General features: G+C 44.1%; 1 protein-coding gene across 1 annotated transcript in view; it reads right to left on the bottom strand.

The window, feature by feature from the left end:
- Positions 1–497: 497 nt before the first annotated feature.
- The window catches only part of LOC133111069 (microtubule-associated protein 1B-like), a 49,776-nt gene continuing 32,071 nt past the window's right edge, over positions 498–18,202 (bottom strand). Inside the window, exons 5-11 of the mRNA XM_061221229.1 lie at positions 13,514–17,899; positions 13,238–13,329; positions 12,913–13,013; positions 12,420–12,519; positions 7,312–11,792; positions 6,178–6,410; positions 498–5,584 (exon numbers count right to left, since the gene is read on the bottom strand). Of these exons, the coding sequence (XP_061077213.1) occupies positions 5,429–5,584; positions 6,178–6,410; positions 7,312–11,792; positions 12,420–12,519; positions 12,913–13,013; positions 13,238–13,329; positions 13,514–17,899 (9,549 nt within the window). The 3' untranslated portion in view covers positions 498–5,428. The remainder of the gene's footprint in view (positions 5,585–6,177; positions 6,411–7,311; positions 11,793–12,419; positions 12,520–12,912; positions 13,014–13,237; positions 13,330–13,513; positions 17,900–18,202) is intronic.

Here is an 18,202-nt window from a genome sequence, read left to right as displayed (position 1 = left end):
TGCCACTGTCCTAAATGCTGTGATGTCATCAGACCTGGGTCCAAATAGTATTTGTTCTCGATTCAAATACTTTTCTGTGCTCTATTGATCTTGATTGAGCATTTTACAATGCAAGGATGGGTGGGGTTTACACATGTGGGATCATTTCATTTGTTCCAGTACGCAAGCCAAGCTTAGTCAAATGCAGTATTTGAGGTCCAAGTATTCCAATCCAAAACAAATGCTATTTGAAACCAGGCCTGGATGTAATTGTACGAAGACTGTGTCATAACTTTTGAATCTTTTACCGCAATAAAAAACAGGAAAACATGGATTTTTCATTTACAGTAGCATGCCTTGTCTATGGCAAACTATATTTCTCCTGTAGACCTACCGAACCCTGTGTAACATGAAAGTGAAATTATCAATGACAAGATCATATTAATGAGTACGTGGACAGGTGTTCCACTGGGGGAGTGGTGAAATGGATGACAATAAAACACAACTGCACACGCGTCTCTGATTCTCATTACATTTATTGGTGATCACCAGGCTGCTTCCCTGTTACAATAAATCTGCAGTACGTCTAAAGAGAGATACAGAGTACTGCACACAAAATAACCGCTGAACTAAGATTAACACAGCGCAAAGAAGATGAGCTACCACAGCAGTCTCTTTACAATACCCCACACAGGAAAAAGAAGCATGGCTGTTTCAGAACCAGTATTTTCATACAATTTGCTATTGTTAAACATTTTTTTAAAACAGGATCTTCTTTAATTTCCATTTAAACTATTACATACAGGAGTATAACTCATAATATCACATGCAGAAACAAGCCAAGCTCATAATTATGGTCATTATTATGCTCTGACGATTATATCCTGTCTGGATGTCGGGTTTGGAGAAAGCTGCGGAAATAATATTTTGCACGAAACATCATCAATGACACCCCCCCCACCCCCACCCCTTTCATTTTTTCTGGGAAAAAAATAGATATCAGCTGTCTATGGACAATGAAATCTGTTCAGATAAAATGTCTTCGATCAATCAACCAGTCTGGGTTGTTTAAGTTTGTACATACACATTGCATATGTATATAGTATTTGTATTTCTCTGTATATATATTAGTCTTGTTAGATCTGAAGTCTTGTTCCATACATAAAACTTTGCAGTTTTACAGTTGGACCTACGGTGGCTTTGAAGCAAAGATTGGACCCATTTTATCAAACAGCTTCTGAAGGTTTTGTTTTCCATAAAGTCTAGAAAATAAAGCAATGCCTACAGTGCACACCCAGCTGGGTCTTAGATCCCTGTGGCCATTATTCCTTTGTCCATGTTGTCCTCCCTCTGCATTTCATACGCATATATTTTACTTATACGTAGTTCAGCTATTTTTCTTTAAAACAGCTTTAAGAACGGCAGCTGTATTTAAAAAAATATAATTCCAGGTTTGGTGCAGGTGTGGGTGTGTATCCACGCGCACATGCGTGTGTGTGTGTATGTATGCGTGTGCATGGGTAGTGAGAATTTGTATCTTGTACTAGTATTGTATTAGGGCCTCACAATGGACTGGAGAGGCTCTTGCTAAGGGACAGAATATAGTTTTTTTTGATCTAGCTGTATGGTCAAATGACAAGGAAACTATATTAATAAAAGATGCGGAAAAAGGGAGACAACTAAACAGACCACTCGAGCGTCTGTCTACAATGATGTGAACCAAAACCATGGATATATACGTCTGTATGTTCTCGACATACAATAAAAAACAGAACAGATTAGCTCATGCAGCTCTGTTTGGGTGAGGGATGAATACACAGAACTGTGAGAGACACACAGCCCCATCCACAGAGTCTCTGTGCCCAGCTAGATCTGACAAGGTCTCCATGACAACAAGCGCTTTGGAACCCTCACCCCAAGAGCATGTATTTGTGCGTACAGAGCGATCTAATGAACCTGTTAGATTATGTACTCATAGCAGCATGAAGAGTGGGCAGGCCCTATGTTAAAGACCTGATATATTTATATAAATGCACCTATAGCATAAGCCATGTGCATGCAAAGGCTATGTATTCTGTGGCTAATCACATGGCATTAACACTTAGCCCCAGGCAAGACTGGGCAGGGCTGGATGGGGTGGGGTTGAAGAGGCTTAATGCCCCCTGCTGCATCCCCCCACCCTACTCCATAACCCCCCAATCCCCCACCTCCCTGCAATAAAACCCTCAGTGATTTCCACATTGTTTCATACGTTTCATACAAGCTTCATACGCAGCATTTCAAAGAGAACACACAGTTAAACAACCATTATAAACACAGCAAAAGTGCCAGTCTGCCAGCTTTCCAAATTCACGGCAATGTGAACGACCTGGTGTCTCGTGACTGATTAGTGCCCATGATTAACATTTTAAAGCAATACAAATCAATATAAAATATAATACTGTTGATGATAAGCTTTTTTTTAAATACTGAGAAACAAAAGTTGACCAAAAATATGATACCTAGATTAAAACATAACACTTGTTAAAACATAATCTTCAACCGTATGCGAAAAGGTACTAAAAAATTAACATACTGTAGATTTTTACTGGTCCCAGCTGAGACCAACAGTTTTCAACAAATAATGGCAGGACTATAATCATACAAATACAGAAATACTGTACTGCCAGCAGAAAGGTCTACAGCTAGACTGTATAACCATAATGCATACACTATTAAACTGTGCTGTCTCACTGTCTGTACAAAGCATACTCTCATTCCAAAAATGTTCATACACCATCATGAATGAAAGACACTCTGTACAGATAGACTTGTACATTATCTATTGGTGGTACATTCTGTAGGTATTATTTATTCACTTCCATGTCCGATGTTTGATAGGCGAAAATTCGAAATAGTTATAGGTCTATATGTGCTTAGCTTAAACTGTATCTTCAGTACATCCATTCAACTTTGATCCATATCTACCAACAAAGGAACCCAGTGCAATTCTTCTTCGTGCAATTATGCTCTTTGCTAATACTAATTTGAACAGCTCTCTAACCTTTGATCTTTAAGCTGTGACACTAACCCCCCCACCCCACCCCAAAAAATGCCCAGCCCCCAAGGCACATGTGTGTGTCTGTCAAACCTCCATCAAGACATGCACAATTAACATGTCTAAAACCCTAATCCCTAAACATTCAAGATATTCCACCCATAGCATTGACAGGTGTCAGCAAGATTCTAGCATAGGAAACCCTCTCTATTGCTACATTTGCAGTGGGTATGAGTGCATTAACCACAGCCTCATTCATATACACTATCATAGACGCTCTCTTAGTACACCTGTGGAACATCTTTAGATCAAGTTTCTGCAATATTACGTCCCTCATGAATACTTCTCCCAAAATAAACTAAAGAATGATAGCAAAAAATACTGTATTCATAATACAGAAAATCCCATACAAACATTCCAGTAGTCTGCCACAAGGACAATTACATTTAAAATATATAAGATGCTCATTTTTTTTTATTGATTCGCAATATATTTTATGTGTAAAAATGTTGTCTAATCCCATAATACACACAATATACAAGAAAGTAGGCAGCTGCGTTTATCTACAGTGCAATACCCTAGAGGTCTCACATTAACGTGCTCAAATACCAGTGCAAATTTACTTCTTAAATTCTGCTGTTTGCAAAAAAGAAAACATGACGAAGACGGAACAAGAATGCTAAATATTACATGAACCAATGGCTGACCAACTATATTCAACAAAATGCCCCAAAGGCACCCTTTAAATTATTACTTTGCAATAGCAATTATTATATGTCTAATGCACAGTCTTTATATTATATTTGTTAATTTATATACTCACCAAGTGTAATTAAAATATGTTGGGACAGAATGATCACAATGCTGTAACAGCATGCTGTGGCATAGTTAGCAAAAATGTGTAAATACTGTTTCTCCACATTTGGAGCACATGGATCAGACACGGCCTGCGGGTTCTGCTGCCTGAAGACTTAGAGCTCAGCTCCACAGAAACATCCGGCTCCAATAAAACAGCACAGAGCAAGTGATGGCTGGATGCTCCACCTGACCAGACCACACACTCAGCAAGGGTAAACAGCTGCAAGTGTTTGCAAACCGAACCCTTCATTAAACAAAAATCTTCTTTCTTCAAACATACACTCCGATTACACGCCTTAAGATTCATGTCATATATGACACAGAGGAAAATTCAATACATTAATAAACCACAGATTTCATTATAGTGCACTTCATATCACATGAGCTGAACCCATGAAACACATTCTGAGAGAAAATCTCCCTTTAGGAAAATAATCCCTCCACAGAGGGAAGTCCTATCTGTATACAAGCAAACTGTGCGTACAATACTACAGTCAGGAGGAGCCGGACTGCTCAATATTTTGCATTATTTTGCACTAAGACAGAAATATCATGCATTTCTGAAAAGTTGTGTCCACAGAGTGAGAATTTGAGAAGGTTCTTTACTGTTGTACCACATATTTATTTCAGCACTTAATATAATGACCCTTCAAACAGCAGCCAAACAGGCATCCCCTTATTTGTAATAGAGTGTTTCTGTAGGTTAGGTAAATTAAGTTGCTCCTATAATCCGTGTTTAGAGTTACACCTGCAGCATTGGGCACAGGTACACCTGGCGTTGTGGTCCACACATGAGACAGGTATACAGATGGCACTCTACTTTTGGACATGAACTCAAAGGCATTCAAAGATTCAGTCCCTAGCGTAAGTGTGTAGTGTACCCTTGCCCAATCTGTAGGGTAAGTGGGATAGTGTGCCCTTACTGTAAGTGGGAGAGTGCACTCTAACCCCAATATTGTGGATAATGGGGATAGTGCACCCTTACCCTCATAATTTTGGATTCTTTTAAATTCACCCACTGGGGAAGGGAAAGGATCACCTATGCTGCTGTTGACTGTATGCTAAAATATTAGACAGGGTACAGTTGTGCTTTGACTGAGACTAATTTAAAAAGAGGTATTCATATCATTATTCCATTGGTAAAAAGGCATCAATTACCTCAAAGGGTTTGCAAAGTTTAAAGTGCATAAACACTTACTCCTCTGACAGCCTGCTTCCTCAGACAGACATACTCTTCACACAATCTTTCTCTCTGGTAAACACACATTTTCACAGGAGCTTGCGTGTACTCCATGCGCTGCAGTGTGACATTTGCATATGTTTCGCAACACAAGGCCAGCGATTGAGACCAAACACAGGAGCGCAGCACACTTTAAGGAGGCTGGTAAGAAATATAGAACTTTTAGAGAAAAGTGTGGGCATCACTAAAGAGATGACTGCAACAGCTCTCACCCTCATCCCACAGACAGACAGACACAAAGACAGAGGGGGTGGATGGAGAAACGGAGAGTGGCAGAAGCAGGCAGCTACAGGACTCTCAGCCCATCCGGGCCTTTAGAACTCGATTTTGCAGGCTGGGAAAGACTCATCCTGCATGACGACAGTGCTGCTGCTGGCCAGGACCATGATGTTGAGCTCCTGCTGTTTCTCATGGGTCTGCTGGTACCAGTCCCGCATCACCTCTGTGTCATGGGTCGGGATTAGTGTCACCTAGCCGGAGGAAAGGAGGTATGAGGCAGAGTGAGGACAAGAAATGGCCAGGGAGAGAAGAGAAAGAGGGAGAGAAAAGGACAGAAAATTGGAGGAGGGCTTTTGTCTTCATGCAAACACAATTAGCAGTAGTTCTGGGTGAGAGTTGCATCAGCATGAAAACCTATGGTTACAACCACATGTAGTGAAAACATTGCAGAGTTATTATTAATATTGTGTCATAAACACTTGATTTACTGTATCATTACTGCACCAAAAACAGGGATTATCATGAAAATCATTTTTAACCATTTTACTCTGGTTATTTTACAGAGGTGTAGTAGTAGCAACCTTACAGGTACATCCAGTTACAATGTGAAAGCCTATAAAAGGAAGATTGCCAGAGGGAAAGCGATCTTTCCACTGTAATCTTGTCACTGGCAGTCATTTTGAGAAGTAAGTTTGAGAAGTTCAAGGTATCCTTGAAAAATTCTTGATTGCAGAAAAAATCCTTCACCATGCCCAATCATCCTGTTCCTTAAATCTAGAGTCTAAGCTGAACATGTTTGTGACACCCTACTGATGAAGAGTGGATAAAAATAGGTTCTGCTTACCTGGAGATTGGAGCCCCACTGGGCTTTGCCCTCCAGCAGTGCGTCTAGAACCCCACGGCTTGGCTCCCCGCTGGTCACATCATTCCCACTGGCCACGTAGTACGTGGCACGTACTCTCTTGAAGAACTCCTGGTCTACATTCTTGCCGCTGCAGTGGTTGGGGATGTAGGCCAGGTCCACATATATAGGTGATCCAGAGGACGCAGTTGAACTAAACTTCTGGGAGTTGGAACCTAGTGAGAGACATACACCACTCAATTCCTGTCTCAGTTATAGAAAAGATGAGAACAAAATAATACTAAATAACATTTCTGTCCAAATACATCAATGGATACATCAATTGTAAAAAATGTCCTTTATTACTTTTAATATCCTTTTGGAATGCAACCCCACCACCTCCAAACATAGTAAGGAAAGAGAATCAGCCCCCACATAAGAGACATACTACCCTGTCATCTGGGTTCCTGTACACAGAGCCATTCAGCAATGGTTGATCAGTTGGACACACAATCCAAACACTCAATTTGTGATTTTGTTCTGTGAACTAGCTCTGAGGGCTGAAACTAGTACTTAAAAATAGTTGACAGTAACAGGCCTCACCAGGCATCACCCATGAAACATACCACAAGAGACCTTGTTCAGTAGGCTGGACTCATCTTTACAACAAAGCAAGCCTCCCTTTTCAAAGTAGGAAAAGAGATAACCCAGAATATAATAGGTATTTTCTTGGAGTGTTTTACTTACACATTCCAGCACATTTACAGCACATTCTGCCGCAAGTAAGCATGGCATGTGGACTCTTGATTTCCCTTTGCTCCTTACTTTCCATACCATGCTATCAACTTAATAGGCACCATACTCTCAGCAATGCTTTTATACACTATTTCCAAGATGTGTTGACCCAGACCAGTTTGTTAGATCCTGGATTTGTAGATGCTGGATTTATTTTTGATATCTACTCTGTGTTTTCTGTTAAACTCAGATAACTAACAATGTCATGACAGTTACTTTAATTCCTGTTCCGTTTCTAGATATTTCCAATCAATGTGAGTTATTTTCATTACATTTTTTTATTCACAAGGCAACAGTTCAATGTTACCAGATCACTCACAGCTGTGGCTGAGTCAGTCATACCTGTGCTGCTTTTGATCCCATTGACCAGACCTCGACCAGGGTTCTCTTCCCCTTGACCGTCGGACATTCTTGAGGTTCTGGAGGTCTTCTCTGCCTCCTTCCTCCTCAGAGAGGACGCTCGAGGTGAGGAATCTTTAGAGGCTTGTTTGACCGGGGTACTGGATCTTTTTGCCCTGGACTCATTTTTACGGACTGGAGAAGCTGACTTTGGTTTCCCCAGTGACTTCCGCAGGCCTTTGTTAACCTTCATATCTTTCTTGAATGGTCTGTCTGTGTGGTTCTGGTCACTGGACAGAACCTCTGGGTCAACCATGCAAACATCAGGGTGAGGGGGACGTGGAAAGGGGTCCACCATAGGTGCAGGCAGGGGGTCCTGACTCTTTTCCAATGGCTTTGGCAATGAGTGGTGGTTACCTCCGCCAGTGGCCCCAGCTGATTTGTCAACTGGCAAATGCTCAGTATCCTCATCAGAGTCCAGGTTGCCTTCTGCAGTAATGGACGGACACTCCTCTGTCTCAGGCGGCACATCGGAGTCAGACTGCGATGCCAGAGATTCGCTCAAAGAGGTTGGTGGAGTCTCCTCCCCGGCCAGCATCACCCTAGTAGCTATGGCACTGGTGCCCTCCCCCTGGTGGCCATGGGCATGGTGGTGGTGCTCGTGTCTGTGGGATCTCCTCTTCACTGAAGACTGCTGTTGATGTTCCTCACCCTCGTCGGACCGGTCGCTGTCCCGGCCTTCCTCCTCGGCACTGGATATCTGATGTGGGCTGGGGTTAATGAACGATGGGGAGATCTCTCCTTTGCGGTGCTTGTATTCACCGGATGAGACGCCGGCAGATGTATGAGAGGAAGTGGCCTCTGTGCAGACACCTGGATGCTCAGGGTCACATCCTGTACTTTGGGATGTTTTTGGGATGGAGATGGAAGGCTGGAAGGGCTCACCAGATGACATCAGTGAGAGGGGTCGGGCAGGGTGTTCTGGCTCTCGCTCTTCCTCTTCCTGGTCATCATCTTCCTCTCTATAAAGTGGAGGTGAATCACCTGGATACAAGCCTTTCAGCATCTCACATGTACTACTCAACTTTCTGGGCTGCTCCATCCCTCTTTCCTTCTCTTGTATCTGCTCCATGTCCTGCTCTTCCTCATATTCTTCCTCTCCCTCCTCATATTCAATGTTTTTATCTCCTGCTGCCTCTGTGATGCTGGGCGTCTCTCCACAGATGGCCCCTGGTATGATTATGCAGGATTGCTTAGATGTGTCAACTGATGATGTGTCCATGGCATGCAGGGAAGAGGATGATGTAGGCACATCAGGGACAGTCCCACTCCCCACCTGCATCAGTAAGCTGCACTGAGCTCCTTCCTTTGGCTCTATAGGGACTGTGGGAGATCTTTGGCATTCAATTCGACATGGTAAAGTGCTTTGTTCCATACCACACATCTCAGGCTCTTCATCACTAACTTTATTCTCTTGTTCAAAGTCTTTATCTGAGGATTCTACTCGCTGTAATGGAGAGACATCAAACAGACTGCGGGACTCTTCCTGGACAGATTTTAACTGTGGTGAAGAAGGTGCAGCTGATCCAGGATCTGTGGGCATCTTTGATGCTTCAGCCACAGCAATCTTAGAAGAGCATTGATCAGAATAAAGAAGCTGTTCTGCCATGCACATCTCACTGGAAACCTCTTTCGTATCCTTTGAAGCACAGGGCTTCTCTGTCTTATCTTGTTCAGATGGGCAAGGCTGCTCTTTCTTAGCTTGCTCAGTGGGGAAAGGTTGCTCTTTCCTAACCTCTTCTGATGGGAAGGGCTGTTCTTTTGTAACCTGTTCTTTTTTTGCCTCTTCAGATGCTAAAGGAATTTCAGATGGGCAGGTCTGCTCTTTCTTATCCTGCTCTAATGAGACATGCTCTTTCTGATCTTCAGATGGGACACCCTGGTCTTTAGTCACCTGTTCAGACAGGAAGGGCTGCTCTTCCTTTGCCACTTCAGCTGGGGAAGAGTGGTCTTTCTTATGTTCAGATAGGCTGGGCTGCTCTTCCTTAGCCACATCAGGTGGGGAAGACTGATCTTTTTTATGTTCAGATAGGCTGGGCTGCTCTTCCTTAGCCACATCAGGTGGGGAAGGCTGATCTTTTTTATGTTCAGATAGGCAGGGCTGCTCTTCTTTAGCCACACCAGGTGGGGAAGGCTGATCTTTTTTATGTTCAGACAGGCAGGGCTGCTCTTCCTTAGCCACATCAGGTGGGGAAGACTGATCTTTTTTATGTTCAGATAGGCTGGGCTGCTCTTCCTTAGCCACATCAGGTGGGGAAGGCTGATCTTTTTTATGTTCAGATAGGCAGGGCTGCTCTTCCTTAGCCACACCAGGTGGGGAAGGCTGATCTTTTTTATGTTCAGATAGGCAGGGCTGCTCTTCCTTAGCCACATCAGGTGGGGAAGGCTGATCTTTTTTATGTTCAGATAGGCTGGGCTGCTCTTCCTTAGCCACATCAGGTGGGGAAGGCTGATCTTTTTTATGTTCAGATAGGCAGGGCTGCTCTTCCTTAGCCACATCAGGTGGGGAAGGCTGATCTTTTTTATGTTCAGATAGGCTGGGCTGCTCTTCCTTAGCCACACCAGGTGGGGAAGGCTGATCTTTTTTATGTTCAGATAGGCAGGGCTGCTCTTCCTTAGCCACATCAGGTGGGGAAGGCTGATCTTTTTTATGTTCAGATAGGCAGAGCTGCTCTTCCTTAGCCACATCAGGTGGGGAAGGCTGATCTTTTTTATGTTCAGATAGGCAGGGCTGCTCTTCCTTAGCCACATCAGGTTGGGAAGGCTGATCTTTTTTATGTTCAGATAGGCAGGGCTGCTCTTCTTTAGCCACATCAGGTGGGGAAGGCTGATCTTTTTTATGTTCAGATACACAGGGCTGCTCTTCCTTAGCCACATCAGGTGGGGAAGGCTGATCTTTTTTATGTTCAGATAGGCAGGGCTGCTCTTCTTTAGCCACATCAGGTGGGGAAGGCTGATCCTTTTTTTGTTCAGATAGGCAGGGCTGCTCTTCTTTAGCCACATCAGGTGGGGAAGGCTGATCTTTTTTTTGTTCAGATAGGCAGGGCTGCTCTTCCTTAGCCACATCAGGTGGGGAAGGCTGATCCTTTTTTTGTTCAGATAGGCAGGGCTGCAATTTTGTATCCTCTTCAGATTGGCAGGGCTGCTCTTCTGTAGCCTGCCCTGATGGTAAGGGCTGCTCTCTCTTGGTCTCTCCAGATGGGAAAGGTTGGTCTTTCTTTTGCTGCTCAGATGAGAATGGCAGCTCAGCCTTATTCACATCCAATGGGAAGGACTGCTCAGACTGTGAATAATGCTCTTCTTTATCAAGTTCAGGGGCAAAATCTGGTTCTCTTATGGCCTTCTCTGATAGAAACAGCTGACCCTCCTTATCCTTTTCAGATGGGAAAGGCTGGTCTGTCTTATCCAGCTCATATGACAAATCCTCTTTTTTATTCTGCTCAGATGCAATATCCTGTTTTGTCTCATCCTCCACTGATGAGAAGGGCTTAATCCCTTCACATGTTCTGGGTGGAGTGAATTTGGTGAGGCTGGATGTTGACTCTGTGGTTGTTGTTGTTATGGTCAGCTTTTCAGAGACTTCCAGGTACTCGTCTTTAACCAGACCCCCAGAACATGAAAAAGGAGAACCCATGACAAAGGAGTGCTCCTCTTTAAAAGAGGAATCTTCAAAGCATGTACTATCGCGATCAGGCTTGGAGGTTGTGTCAGATGCCACAGCATGCATCTCTTGCTCCTCTTCAAGCAGACGATTGCCTGAGAGGGAGGCAGAGGTGGATGAGAAAGAGGAATGTGCAGTGGCCTGAGTGGTTGCGTAGTCTAAACCATAGGAAGTGGAATCCTCAGCTTCTTTGCTTAGGATGTCTGCGGTGTCTTCCAGCTTTAGTTCTGTCTCCCTGTGGTGGTGAGTGTCTTCACTTAGCTTAGCTGGCAGAGCAGATTCTGAACAATCAGGGTCTTTATTCTCTTTGCTGTCCATCTGGCTGCTGACATTATTGTCTCTGCTGTCCTCACCATAGGAATACCCAGGTTCGGAAGGGCCTTCTTCAGATCTTGTTACTCCCATTTCAGTGTAGCCCTTGATAAAATGGGAATTTCCCTCAGCCTCAGCTTCATTCTCAGCCTCAGGCTGTTGGCTGCTGTGGCTAGGTTGAGACAGTGCAGATGTGTATGTAGGTACACTGGAGATGTCTGTCTCCATTTCTGTCCCTTTCTTCTCAGGATATTTTGAACTGGTGGCATCACCAAAAGCACATACAAATTCTTTTTCGGATTTTTCTTTGGCACCTTTCTCCAAATCTGAGTCACCTGCTACCATGCGCTCCTCCTCTTCCTCCTCCAAATCTTCCTCATCTTCATCCTCATCATCCTCGTCCTCCATCATTAACCTCATATCACCCATCACCAATGCTCCCTCTTTTCCACTGAGGCGTATCCCAGATTTACTGGGACCAGGACTACTATTGTCAAAATACTCAGATGCCATAATATTATCATCCAAGTGCTGGTCTAATTTTGTGTGAGAGACTGTACTGCTTTGGCTGTCTTTGTTATCAACCAAAGAGACTGAGGAGGAAAGATCTTTCTCAGCTGGCAAATGGTAACCAGAAGTAGATTCCGTTTCAAGTTCATATTGTTTTTCTTTCTCTTTCTCACATGTTGTCTTTTCCTTCTCTCTCTCCTTCTCTGTGGACTGTTTCTCAGGAACATCATCCACATGTAAAGTACTTATGGGCAGTCTGACCTCCAGATTTGATTGGTCCTGCGATGGTGATGATGATAATTTTTCACCAGACGCACCTCTGGGAAATGCATCCCCTTGGGCAGACATCCCATTATTGTCCACAGATGCTGCTACTGCTAAAGGAGACATGTCTTTTTTCTCTGATGCACCATCTTTTTCAGAAGTTTTTTCTTTTTCAGAAGTTTTCTCTTTGCCTGCAGTCTCCCCTTTCTCACTAGTTTCTTCTTTCTCCGTATCTTGTTCTTTTCTTAAGTCAAGCTGCTCCTGAAGTTTGGGTTCCAGTTGTTCAGTTGTTTTGTTGTCATACATTTCGGTGTACATGAAGGTTTTTCCATCCACAAAAGGAGTGTCTTGTCTGTCCTCCCTCTCACTCTCCTCCTCCTGACCTTTCTCACGGACTTCATGTTCTGGAGAGTTATGACCCAAACAAACACTCGTCTCTGTCTCTTTGAAAGTAGCAGCATGGTAATCAGCTTTGCTGAATGGCATGATTTTTTCTCTGTCCTGTTCCTCTACAGAATCTCCTGTAGCTCCTATAGCTCCTATATCTTCTGATTCAGATATAGCTTTGCTACTTACTTCTGTGGAGTCACTAGGTCCTATATTCAATTCCAGCTCCTCCTTTCCATCCCTTTCATGTCCCTCTGTGATTAGCTTTTCTTCAGGAGAATACTTAGATGCATCATGACTGTCTTCATCTGTAGGCACATCTTTATTGTCTTTGGAGATGTTTTCATTTTTGTCTTTTTCCAGAGTGAAATATGAGGTAGGTGGAACAGAGACTGGAGAGGCAGCCTCACGTTCTCGCTCCATTTCACGCTTTGCTTCCTTCTCTGGCTTCTCCTCTTTTGCCAGCTGCCCAGCTGCCTCTTTGGAGTAGTGAATATCATCATCTCTGGGACTATGTGAGGGTATCATAGTATCAGGTTGCGCAGATTCATCCACACTAACTTGGGTGTCAGTGCTGGAATGTACCAAGCTCCCTGATGCCTTTTCAATTACTGTGGGTTGAGGAACAGGTTCAGCAATGACAGCAGGACTGGGAATGGTGGTGACAACAGATGGTGATGATGTTTTTGTTTGGATACTGCTCTCCTCTTCTGGTTCAGGTGGAACATATCTCACCTCTTCTTTGGCAATGGGTGGTGGTGTTTGTAAGTCCTCTTCTGAATATGTGGCAGGGGACACTGTGGATGCTTGTTCAATGCTCCTAAATTCTGGTTGATCAGAGATAGAAGAGGGCACACAAGTCACTTTGGATACCTCTGATATACCAGGCTCTAGTGATTCAGATTTGGACTGTGCCCCAGATAAGCAAACATCATCTTCTTCCTCTTCTTCAGAATGCAGAAGCGGAGGCTTCTGTTCTTGGTCTGAGTCTGTAGCTGGTTTTCTTGTTACTGATGCAACCTGTGAGGTTTGCAGGTAGGAATCCTCCAAAGATTTCTCCTGTTGTTTTTTCTCTTCCTCTGTCATCTTCTCTTCCTCTGAAGATTTAGCCCCACAAATCTTCACATCTGGAAATGTGATCTGCTTTTCCTCTGTGAGTTGTACTTGTACATCATTCCCCTTGTCATCTTCTTTCTCCACTTTGTTACTTTCTTCAGGAACAACTATTTCCTCAGAAATATCTTTTGTGGGAAAATCTTTTTTATCTTTTTCTGTGGGTGACATCTCTTGTTTGGATTCACCTCTGGGGGATTCACCCACTGAGATAACTGGTTCGGTTTCCTTTTTCACTGAAAGCTCTGTTGTGGTTAGGCAGAGCCCCTCTTTAATTTCCTCTAATGAAAAAGCAGCATCAGTTACATCTTTTTCCAAATCTTGCAGTTTTTCCACCTCGGCAGGTTCAAAATGCTCAAGTTTATGAGATTCCTTCTCATCACTTTTATCTTCCAGTCCTGGGAACTCATCAACCTTCTCTATGGGTGACTGACGAGAGGGGGTATGGCCAGGGCTGGGAGGTCCAGACTGTGTAGGGGAGGCCATTTTCACAGTGCTGTCATCTGGACTCAGGCATCGCTCCTCCCCCTCTAAGAAAGCACTGGACTCCAGCATGCTGGAGAAATAGAGCGGGGGAGAGGGAGGTTTTAGATCTGCTTCCAACTGTGTTATACCCGCTTCAAGTGGGTGAGGAGTATCTGCAGGTGATAGTGAAGTGGAGGGTGACATGGATGAAGGGTGAATTTCAGAATCTCTGTCATGGAGCATTGATTGCAATGCATAGCCTTCCTGGAGCTTACTAAGAGACATATCAACATTGGGAGTCTGATCTTCATCTTCTTCTTCATCTTCTTCTTCCACTTGGACCTGAACTGGCTTATCTCCTGTATCGACTTCTGCCGTGACAGGCTGGAGCTCCTCAGAAGGAGGTGACTTGAAACATCTGTCCTCCTCCAAGGAGGATGTAGGTGAGATAGTTCCAGCAGAATGCAGATATTCTCTCCCTTGGGTGGCCTCAGTCTGAACAGATGATGGTATGCTGTTTCCTGACTCCAGAAACAAAGAACCTCTTCCAGTTTCCTCCATTTGGGGTGCTGTCACAGAGGCTATGGATTGATCTTCAGCAACAGAGGTGGCAAAGGATGAGAGTTTATCACATTCAGTGATGGATGTAGCTGAGGAGATGTGCTCCTCTTCTGCCAGGGGTGCTGCAATGACATTTGCAGAGTATACAGCTAATACAGGGTCTTGTCCGTCCATGAATCCTTTTGCTGCTATGTCTAATGTATCAGTGACAGGTGCTGTCACTTCGCCTACGCCATGGATGGCATGGAAGGACCCAGTTTCATCCGGAACAGAAATATCATAGGTCCCAACTTCATAACAGAGGTGTGGCATCCTGTCTTCTGATTCCTCATGAATCTCCTCATCTGAGATTGTCTGTTCAGTTTCAGAATATCCAGGGATAGTCTCATCCTGAATGAAGGAGACATGCTCTGCTGCAGTGGCTCCTTGTGCAGTTGACATAATAGCAGCAGTGGTGGCTCCCACATTGGACAGATATCCAGCATCATCATCATCTTCTTTTGCAGATAAATCCTCTCCCATTTGTTTATCATCCCACTCCTTTTTGTCTATGCTTTCTATTTTGTCTTCTTTGATTTCCGCCTTAAGCTCATGGCCACCAGCTGCATTTAAGTCTTCAGCCTCCTCTAATTCTGCTTTCTCAATGACATCGACTTCTTTGTCTTCACCCTTCATCTTATTAGGATCCTCCTTTGTTTCACCCATTCTTGTATATTTTTCATTTTTCTCCATCTCCTCTTCCTCATGCTTTCTTTCCACTCCTTCATTATCTTTATCATCCTTCCATTTTCCTTCTTCTTCTTCCTCATCCCCCAGACCCATATCCCCTTCTTCCTCTACTGTTTTCATCTTAATGTGTTCTCTCTCCTCTTCCACTTCATCATCCTCCATGGCTGCACCTTCATCTTCAAATGACTCTTCCTCTTTAGCCAATGGTTGTGCCTCCAGTTCTCTAGGGAGTTGCTTACCGAGATCAAGAGATTCAGTTTCAGTATCTGTGGCTGTTATTATGTCATCAAGAGGTTTCAAGGGTGGGACAGTCACACCTGCACAAGGCTCTGATGATATTAATGTATCTTCTACTGGCACTGTTTCCAGCTTGGATAGCTCATCCTGTTTCAGTAGCTCAAAATCCTTTGTGAGATCTTCTGGGGAAGAAATGATAGAACTGTCCTCCAATATCACAGGCTCTTCTGTTTTCAACTGGATCTCTGGCTGGATCTCTGACAGTGTCTCCTGTTGAGTCTCTGGTTGTATGTCTGGTTGGTCTTCTGGCTGAGTCTTTGTTTGGATCTCTTGTTGGGTCTCGAGTTGGCTTGCTGGCTGAGTCTCTATTTGGCTCTCTGGCTGAGTCTCTGGTTGGAATTCTGGCAGAGTCTCTGGTTGGAATTCTGGCAGAGTCTCTGGTTCGATCTCTGGCAGAGTCTCTGGTTCGATCTCTGGCAGGGTCTCTAATTGGATCTCTTGTTGACTTTCTGGTTCGATCTCTAGCTGAATCTCTGGTTGAGCTTGTGGTTGAGCTTGTGGTTGAGTCTCTGGTCGAGTCTCTGGTTCAATCACTGGTTGAATCTCTTCAGTAGCTGGTGCTGTAGTAGGCTCCAATTCCGTTGTTTGTTCCTTGACTGTTTTAGCTTTGGTTTTGTCAGTTTTTGCATGAGCTTTAGCTTTGTGCAGGGTCTTTCGAACTTCTGGAGTGAAGGGCTTTAGGTCGGGCTTTGTGATTTTCCTCAATTCTGGCTTAGTTGTATCCCTCTTTTTGTCTCCCTTCATCTTGCTCTCTTTTTTATCATCTTTTTTAGCTGAATCATCTTTCTTTACTTCACGTCTTTCCTTCTTAATCTCTTTCTTCTCTTTGTCCTTCTTCTCATCCATCTTGGACACCCTTTCCTTTGTTTGTTTTTTCATAGACTTCTCCTTAGATAGCTTCTTTTTCTCTTGTTTTACTGTCTCAGATGATTCTGTTTTTGCTCTCACTGGCTTGGTAGTTTTGTCAGTTTCTTTCAGTTTCTTCTCTTTTTTCGCAATTTTGTGATCCTTTACAGAATCACTCTTTGACTCTGTGACTAACATTTCATCAGACCCATCTCCCTCTTTCTTTGCAGATTTTGTGGCTACATGTATCCTGGGGGAAGATTTAAGGCTTTCTTTGCTGTCAGCCCTTTGCTTCATTTTTGTCTGTTTTACAAGGGTAGGAGGGGCCCCAGAGGATATATCTTTCTGAGTGGCGACTGGGTAACGCAGAAAGTCAAGGTGCTTCAGCTTTTCCAGTCCTTCCAAGATTTTGTTCTGTGGTGCATTTCCAGGAAACAGCACTCTAATGATCTTCTCTGAGGGGTTGGCAGGGAGCCAGACCACTAGAGCTGTTACAGATGTCAGGTAAGGAACAGAGATCTCCCCTTCTTTTCCATTAGGCAGCACAATTCCAGTTTTAGCCTTACTGTTTCCTGCCCACTTTTGCATAAGGAACTGCATCTCTTTACTGTCCTTCACTGGGTTGAGAACATACATGTCTAGCCGGCCCACGCCCATCTTGTGGAACAAGGTTATTGGCTCCACAGTGTTGCTGACCGCCCTGAATAGTGGTTCGGGCTTGATTCCTAATTTGCTCAGGTACTGCAGAGTAAGAGAAGCCTCCTCAATGCTGCGCTTAGTCTTTAGAGTTGATTCGGGTGTCCGCAGTTTCTCAGGAACATTGAAAAACACAACACCCAGCTCTGGGGAGATCAGGTTCTTCATCCAGTCACTGTAGGTGGTGGAGCCCTGCGACCGTTCCTCATCCTGTTCAGCCATCTTCCTCTGGAGGAGCCCATTGATTCCAGGGAGGTTATCTGCCCCAATGTGGGTAAGAAGAATTGAGTCGATTCGGTCCAGGTGTCTGACCAGCTTCCAGAAACACGACCTGCGTTCTGAGCCTCCATCCACCAATATGTTGAAACCATTTACTGCAAAGAGGGCGGAGTCCCCCCTTCCCCCAGGGAAGATGTAACAGCATGGTTTGGACAGCTTCAGAAAGCCCCCAGAGGTGGGTGGCTCCAGGAGGTCAAAGGGCGAGGGCACATCCACTGTCTCAGATAGGTACTCAGTGAAGTCTGTGACCCCATCCATCTTGGGTAGTGCAGGCTCAGGATTCAGCCTGTATTTGAATAAGTCCTGAAAGTGCTGCTGTCTGCCCAGGAAGTTCCAGCAGCCCTCACCACGGCAGGACACTGTAAGTGTTGCCCGGTGCTCAGGGGCTGCTCTGGCAAGCAAATCACCAACCTAAACAGAGAGGTCAGTGAATACTTAGGGTAATTCCTTATATGTATCTATACACAGTGTAACAATCATTCTTAATGAAAACATAGTTTAAAATACAAATACTACACTGAATTTAAGCCATCAGCAAGTCATTCAACTAAAATATGTAGTTGTTATCATTGATACTCAGTGTAACTTAGCTTAACCTGCCTCCTTATGGTAAATTACTTGCAGGGAAACATGGCAAATGCAATAGAACCTCAGAGATATGAACCTGAGCGCCATTAATTAACTGGTCAGTTGAACAGGGGTGAAACTGGATGA

The sequence above is a fragment of the Conger conger genome, chromosome 15 (genome assembly GCF_963514075.1).
Source record: "Conger conger chromosome 15, fConCon1.1, whole genome shotgun sequence".
Lineage (NCBI taxonomy): Eukaryota > Metazoa > Chordata > Actinopteri > Anguilliformes > Congridae > Conger > Conger conger.
This window is presented reverse-complemented; position numbering and strand designations above follow the sequence as displayed.